The sequence below is a fragment of the Montipora capricornis genome, chromosome 3 (assembly GCF_036669925.1).
Source record: "Montipora capricornis isolate CH-2021 chromosome 3, ASM3666992v2, whole genome shotgun sequence".
Lineage (NCBI taxonomy): Eukaryota > Metazoa > Cnidaria > Anthozoa > Scleractinia > Acroporidae > Montipora > Montipora capricornis.
The window spans coordinates 19555769-19564325 of NC_090885.1; the positions used below are offsets into that span (position 1 = coordinate 19555769).

At 42.6% G+C, this 8557-nt stretch overlaps 1 protein-coding gene across 4 annotated transcripts in view; it reads right to left on the reverse strand.

Moving 5' to 3' along the window:
- Positions 1-5855: 5855 nt before the first annotated feature.
- Positions 5856-8557, reverse strand: part of LOC138041187 (neuropeptide SIFamide receptor-like) — a 24078-nt gene continuing 21376 nt past the window's right edge. For all 4 annotated transcript variants that reach the window (XM_068886958.1, XM_068886959.1, XM_068886960.1 and 1 more), the window contains one exon: positions 5856-8557. This exon is cut by the window's right edge. In XM_068886958.1, the coding sequence (XP_068743059.1) occupies positions 7716-8557 (842 nt within the window). In that variant the 3' untranslated portion in view covers positions 5856-7715.

Genomic DNA, 8557 nt, shown 5'->3' on the forward strand with positions numbered 1-8557 from the left:
CAAGTTTAAAAAGTAATCATATTGTTTTTGTAGAGTAAGTATTGCAATTGTATTATTGTAAGTAGCACCTGTAATTGTAAGTGCATTGTATTGTAAGTAGTGCGTACGCAATTCAATTGTTAAATAGTTTTGATGGTAGTATAATGGATTTTATTAGTTGTTAATTGGGGCATTTTTGTAAGCTGTGTAAGTAGATGTACCAGTGTTGTAAGTAGTGTGAATCATAATAAAAAGTTATCGATCACAAAAAAAAAAAAAAAAAAAAAAAAAAAATGATCACGAAGACCGAAAACGCAACTCTAGATACTATACTGGGTTAAACCCATGGCTTAAATGAATTTAATCACATTAAATATTCAGAAAGGGATTTCCCATGGTTCAGAGTAAAATATCTTATACGTTAGAGGCATTTATGGGACTTACGACGGCGAAAACACATTGCAGTTATGTCCTCAAAACATCAGACACGAAGGGCAAAACAGGCCGATTATACACAACCATATTGAAGTAGCATTATTAGTGTAGTTTCCTTCCTACCCGCTTTCGCGTTAAAAGGACAAATGCAACGAATCGGCGTAGAAGGCTAATGGAAACATTGACATTGTGCTGTTTTGTTTTATTGAACACGATCCATCATGTTTTCTTTAAAGGCAGCCATTTCTTCTTCTGTGTATTGAACAATTGACGCCGGAACTTCTTTGGCTACTGTTTTTGTTTCCTCGGACGTCTCAGCCATTTTGTCAACCTTTGGTTTCTGCCGCTTTCTTGTACTAGTCTAAGATTGCGTAAGCGGTTTCTTGAACCTATTCAGAAAGTTGAAATTGAGTTCAAAGCTAGGAAAATCCTCGACTTCACTTTGAAAAAACGCTCTGTTCGTTTCTGACTTTGCTGACAATGATAATGGTTTTAAAAACATGTTAAAACTGCATTTTTATGTTTCAATTCGCGTTGGCGAAAGTAAACAAAATGCACCAGTCCCGCGTACGGCCAGTGCAATATCGTGCAAATGCCTCGCTTTCATGTTCAAGTCCCGATTCCACGCTAAGTACCTCGCATCGATAGCCAATCAGAGTGCGCAAATTCTCTGAGCTATGCGTCTGGCTAATCAGTGCTGTAGGCTAACCGGAGCGCTATTCTTGGGCTATTAAATCAGTGCTATAGTAGGCTAACCGGAGCGCGCAATACTCGTTCTCAGTTGGTCGCATTTTTTTGAGTCGGGACGACCCGAGGAGCGTTGCTTGACGGGGATAAAAATGGCACGTTCTGATTGGTCCGATTGGACGAGAGCCAATCATATTCTTGGAAAACCACCACGTGACCAAATACTTCGCCTCGTTTATGGCTCTTTTTGGAGAAATGGCTGAGAAATCGACTTTAGAAAGATTCTTTTTAGAACGCTTCTTAATTACAGCGAAGAAAGATCTATATTTTATAGAAATTTCAAACTCCTTTCAGCACAGTAGGCAGTTTCAGAGAAGCAAGCTTTAGGGGATGTCATCACAAAATTAAGTTCTACAATCCTGCTCTCGCGTTATATGTAAGTAAGCTTAAGTCTTATATATTTTGATCGTTTTATTGTGTACTGAATAATTTTGAACGCCTCAACGTGAATCGCTTTCGCCATTTTGTTGATGGTGAAAATTCGATTAGTCATGAGTTTACGTTTTTCATCGGAAATCCTTCTTTAGTACGCGCCGCAGTTTTCAAGCCTGGGAGTTTTCGAGATCGGAAACTTCAAAGGGATTTCCTTATTTGGTTGGCCACAAAAGGGCAACAAAATTGGGCATGCAAATCCAGGTGTGTGTTTCTCAAAAGTCCTGAAGACTTTTCGGTCCCGAAAAGCTATTTTATGTGCAAGCCATTTACCAACATATAGCTTCAACTGTCTTTCGTTTTGAAAGCTAAGCAATAAAATCTTAAGTTGTCGAGAAACTGTGCATTGGTTTTCGGGCTCGGCTTCACCTCGGTGAACATTGAAGGTCTCGGAGAAACAAAACTCACTGTTTTCTTGAGGCCAGTCATTAAGTGCTTATTAACGTATGGGTTCGATTCCTCGCCGGCGAACCATATTTGTGTGATCGTATGTTATTTCGTGTATTTATACGTTTATTTGTTGACCTCGGCCGACCAAAAACCGCCCAACCGGAAAGGGTCAGTTGACAGTTAACCACTTTATCACCCAGGCTGAAAAAATATTCGCGTGAAAGATTTCCCTTAACCTACCCCACTGAACAAAATTAACGGCTGATCAACATTTGATAACATAACTGACATTGGTCAGATTTTAACTACTATCTTGAAACGTTTGACAGTTGGCGTCAGCATGGAAGTGAGATTCGTACCGACTGCCACCAGAGGTTTTCTTCTCTCGCCGCTCCGCGACTCGCTTTTGCCGCTTCGCGGCTCGATTAAGGAGAAAGAAAGAAAGAAAAACATTGTGGGTTCTCCAAATTATGTCCCACATAATTTATTATTAGGAAAGAATGAGAACATTTTTTTCGTTATCCCTACAGGTCGACATAGACGTGTTGGAGGTGTTCAGTGTGGCAAAGGAAGTCTTTCAGCATCGTTTACACAGTCCAGGTGTCAGCCTTGAAGAGACGTTTGGTAAAGCTGTTCAAAGGGCATATCAACGCTGGTTAGAGTTCCTACATGTCCAGGATGACGTTTTACTTGAGATAAATCAAAAGCATCAAAAGAAACAGTGGGAGAATGAATTTCATTTTAATACATTTGTTGCAAAGAAAATATTACTTCCACTTTCTTCAGGTGGAACGTGTCTGGTCAATAGTGACCACCAGCCTGCTTTAAAAAAAAGTGGGGAACATGGAAAAGGGAAGTTACCTGTATTACTGCCAGAAGAATGTGGCTGGAAGGGATTGGGAATGGGTAAGAAAAATTTTGCTATTATCGAGTAATACAATAATTTTACGTGGATACCTTTTTAGCTTGAAATCCAAGGCATTGTAATCATGACGTAAAAACACTGGAAATGCCGTCACGAATGAGACATGACCTTGACACAACAACGTCAACACGAGCACCAGAAGTCGGGTCTAGACTACTATGCACGCCATCGCATCATTTGACGATGTGTTGTGTTTGCTAAATCTATCTATAAGGAGGTGCAACAAGACTGTCATGATTTCCAAGTTATTGTGAGCTCAGAAGCCTATACATGTTATAAGTGCTAAGCAGAAAGTGTTTATGGCATAAGCAAATACTACACAGTTTCTAAACGTGACACTAAACTATGCCTAAGGGCGCAGACTTTGACCGGAGACGCACGATGGACAAACACAATGGGAGGTTCAAGTCCGCCAAGACTGAAGCTCTGGAAGTGACTACTTTGTTGACCATTTCTTATAGATGTTCTTCACTTTTTCGCAGCACCGGTCTTTCCCCTCACTCTTGAGTATATGGGACAGCACGGTGTCCTCTTTGAAATGCTGCACAACTGTAGAGCGCGGTGGCATCTTGGGAAGCGGACGAAAAAGTACTCAATGGCCTGAGAGGAGTTGGACAGGTGTTCCACTGCCGCCTTGAACCAGATATGAAGGTTGCGACTTTACTCCCCTCCTCGTCAACGTTATCCTCAAAGTGCTTCAGCTGTCAGACCTGATTTGTTTGGTACCGCAGGAAGTCGGAGATCTTTTTGGCTTTAGCGTGCTGTACCGCATACTTCCTCAGGTGGCTGTCCTCGCGCATTTTTGCTCTTACTTCGTGTTTTGTGAGAAGTCGGCCAGCTTCAATCTCTTCTCTAAAGACACTATCAATGACCACTTTGTCAGCCGCGTCGAGCTGTGTCTTGGGACATTTCTCAGAGCCAGTAAGACCATAAATAACATGCTTTCCAGGAAGTCCCAGCCCCTCTACAAGGGGGAGGTCATCGTCGCTCTCCGACACTCTCCGAACTGCCAGTTGTTGGCCGTAACGCTGCACTTTTGCTGGGCTTTTGGTCATCAGCGGCACTTTGGCATTCCTCTGTTGGCACGGCCTCGTCGATGATGTTTCGCATAAGGGCATGGGCAGCGCTGGCTCGCTTGGTGTTTACTTTCAGCACATAGTTTTTATCCGCGGTGGACTCTTTGTGCTTTATATGCGAATTGATGGTTCTTTTTTTTCGTTGGTGACATTTCGGCGGCGCTTGAAGAAAATAACTTGCGGATTTTGGTGGCCGTGACCGTCACGTCATGTCGCATGCCTGCCCTTCTAAAAGCCTTTCCAACGCGTCGGCCAATGGTTCCTTTCCGGAAGCCGTGCCCATCATCCTTTATGAATACATAATCTACGCCACTGGCGACGAAACAGGGACGAAGGTGCCTCACGTAAAGCTTTATGTAAGCATACAGGCGCTCATCCATAACAATCACCGCTGGACCTTGATGTCGAGTGGTCTTGTGCTCATCGACAATTAATGTCCAACGCCTCTTAGACTCGGTAAATTCCGCCTGCTCAAAACGTACAATTTTCGCGTTCTCCAACGGCCCCGGTCTTGATCCGTTTTCGTACATCGCCGTCACTAAAAGGTAATCTCTTACACAAATAAACTCATTCTTGGTGAGGAGGCGATGGTTTATTGCCTCGCCCAAAAGCTTAATGGCGGTCTTTTCCAGCTGAGATCCCTCGAACTGCCTGATATCCTCCGCATTGATCTTAGTGATGCTGTTATTTACTTTCCTGGTGGTCGTCTGGTTGGCCGTTCTTCTATGGATTGTAGCGCGGCAGTCCGGCAAACGAGTGTTTAAGCGGATGATGGCTTCCTTGTCATCTTCAGTGAGCAGGCCCTTCTTATAAAACAAATTTTTATGGATGAACGTAATGAAAAGCTCGAGACTTCTTATGTAAACTTTAAGGGTGCTGCCCGTCAACTCTTTGTTGGTCAGTTTGGGGCCAGCGAACTTGTCCCAAAAGTCTAACCCGTCATTCCTCACAAGGCAACTCAGATCGTCTCTTTGAGGGTCGATGGTGTCCAGGATGATATTCACTTGCCGCGTCTGTATTAAGGCTTGCTCTTCCGAGTGGCACCCTCCTTCGACGTGCATAAGGTACATGAAGAAGGTGGAAACAAAGTGCCTCCTTGTGGTTGCATCCCTGTCCTTAAGTTGCCGATAGAAATCCGCCCACTTCATGCCGCCTTCAGGCTGAGGCTCCGCTTTATCGCCATAATCATCAGTAGATTCTTCGAGGGAGTCATCAGAATCATCATCATATTTTACCTCAGCTGAGATTTGGCTGCTGGTATCTGACTCCACCTCTACTTTCCTTTCTCTGGGGGTTTGGGGCACGGTTCCTCGGACGACGATGCTGCCTGGTTGTCGTTGCTGCTGCTCTTCTTGACGACTAGTTTTGTTAATTACAAATTATGATCTAAAATCTACATAAATTATAAACTAAAGACTATACTTGAGTTTGCTAACGACTACCACTTAGCATGTACAGGCAAAAAAAATTCAACAATATTTCTACCGCGACATTTAAGACAGATTACTTTAAAGAAACAAATTATCGCAATCAAAAACGTTAAAAACTCTATTCAAATAAAGCGACTAAAACGAGTCAATAGATTGATTCCTTAAATTCCCTTGGTAAGCTGTTCCATATTAATATTCAACTAAAGAAATTTTCACGGAAAGCATTTGAACGAGAAAGATTTGTCTTAAAATGCAATCCTGAGCACGCACGGCGCGTTTGACCCTCATGAACAAGAGAAATAATATTTGAACTCGCGAGTTAGTTCTATGTGCCCGTAAAGGCGTTTATAAAAGGAAATTAGGTCAGTAATTTGGTGGCAATAACATAAGTTTGACTAAGCGATCCCCTCAGGATCAATAACAATTCCTTAACATCAAACGCGTAGCTCTCCTTTGAATGTTTTCAACCAGGAGTAAGTTGCCGATGACTGATTGCGGCTCCCAAAACTGAGAGCAAAAACAAATGTGTGGGCGCACTAAGGAACAGTGAAGTCGCAAAAGCGCAACACTTCCAACATACCTGCGTAGTTGCTTTCAAGACAGCCTAGCATCTTTTTAGTATTTGCTTTAGCGACAATCATTACTATGCGAGCCTTCCAAGAGGTGTCATTTCAAATCACAATACCTAGATCCCTTTCGGATATGACAACCTCTACATTAATACCACTATAAGGACGAACTGGGCTAAGGCGCTTCCTAGATATACGCAAGTTACTGCAAATATAATTCTCAAGCTCATTAATAATTCGTAAGGTTATTAGATAATTGGAGTGCCCCATTTTGGTCAGGTGCATGTTTTTCATACCCAATAAAACTACAGATCAAGAAAGGCCCGAGTTAAAAAACTGATCAGAAGACACTAATCAAGTCAAAATCAAATGACGAACTCAGCTGGAATATTGCTACATCGAAAAAGCTAACCAAAAAGATCGCTTCTGGAATCGGTACCATGAAACGTGTTAGGCACCTGGTTCCTCAGACGACGACGTGAAATCACCAAATTTGAGGTTTTGACGACGATATAAGCATGCAACGTTAACAGAGAACCTGTCGTTCTCTATTTTCACTCTGCAACCGCTCGTACCAATTTACTTTCAGGATACTTCGCCCATATTGTAGGACGTGAACGAGACTAAATAATCGCGAAAGACTTATGATAGAACCATGTTATATTTCAGGGTGACGTTTTCGTCGACCGTCGTTAAGTTGAACTCCCCAACGCAAGCAACCAGGAGTGTCGGTCAGTGAATTGTGGCTGATCAGCTAACACTGAACTCTCTTTGGGGATTTTATTGCTGCTGTTCAAAGAACAGAAATGTTAAGAAAGGATTCTTGGAGGGATCCAGCACATGAACATAATAATTAACTTATGCTGATGTAGACGGCGAGCAGTCTACCTTTTGCTCCAAAATCATTGAAGCGAACCAGTACTTTCAAAATGGCTGAAGGTGCGAGTCGTAATATACCGCAGACGTTATGCAGAGGAACGCAAACCTTCTTGCTAAAATCCGTGCTGCACGTGCAGCACCATTATTCAAGAGGTAGTGTGGCGCAGTGGTTAGGGCGCTTGCCTCGAGATCCGGAGATCCTGGGTTTCTCAGCTGCACTTGTAAATAGCCAACTGGTTTGCCTCCGGCCAGTCGGGATTCTTAACAGTTGTTGTTGTTGCTGTTCTGTTCCGTCGTTTCGTTGTGTTTCATTGGCCCTGAAAAGCACCTATGGGGAGCGGTCAATTAAGAAACAAAGTAAATAAATATTTATGCTGCCTCTTTTAACCAATGATATTCTTGTTTTGTTATGTGGTCGGCAACCTGCACGACATTATTTCGATTTCGCGGCTCGGTAAATATCTGCTACTAGCCACCTCCACCCTTGTGATTGCTAATTATTAAAAAAATGAACCACGGATATCAGATTTCCTTCTTTTTCATTGGCTCGTCGGACACATACCTGCTGTACCTGTTAATATGGTCAAGGAACGCGTCAGCCATAAAGCGAGATGAAAACATTTTTCCCATTTTGTGCCACATAAAATCAACATAGAAGAGTTGTTGGAGTTTTTGATAAAACAATTATCCCAAAAGGGCTTGCTGGATATATAATGATTATATCGCGTCCTCGTAGAATAATTGTTAATCTGTTAATGATCATTCACAAAGCGCCAAGTGAATCAAATGTACGAGTGCTTTTAGTTACCTGATTCATTTGAAGGTTTTGGCAATTGAGAGACGTATCTGGAAATCACAAAGGCTGTTCTGTGGGAGTACTTCCGTCATTGCTTGCTGTTTGCAAGTCAAAGGAACGAAACTGACGAAAACGACATCTCATAAAAGTCAACTTTCTCAGCGGAGAGCAGATTAGTCGCGTGAGTTGAATCAGACCCATCCTGTATTCGTTATGAATGACGAAATAGATGCATGGGTTTATTGCACTGTTTGCATGTCCGACAAACAGACAATAAAACATTATAGTATCAGGGACATCGCAATGCACGTATTTCTCACTGAAGAAATTCAAGAAAAAGATTACGTGGTATGGCAGCCAACAAGCTGCGAAAAGGCTGACGATGATTATGAGCAGTTTCAGGAGTTTCTTTCTCGCTTGTGAATGAGGACGCTGTCCGCGGTGCATTTCGGTCGCAGCCTGTCCAGGAATACTGCGATGCCAAACTTTGAAGACTATGCAAGAATAAAGTACTGTTATGATTACCAGCGGTAGGGCGTAGAGCACTGTAAATTGGATGATGGTATAATCACTGCCGGTCATGCGAAGCGGCGGCCATTCTTCGTTGCAATAGAAATCACCATCGTATTCTATCATTTTGTTCGCGTAAAGCAGTGGAGAGCACATGAAGGCAGATATGATCCAAATGGGAACGATGACAAAGCGTGGCCGTTTCAGTAAAGTCACATGTTTCAAAGGAAACCGGACCACCAAGAATCGATCGACCGATATCACCGTTAGTGATAGTATTGAACTAGCGATGGATACATCTTGAATGTAGCCAACCAGCTTACATATCAGAGTTCCAATCAACCCTCCAACAATCACCGCATAACTGTTTGTCAGCTGGACTTTTAGTT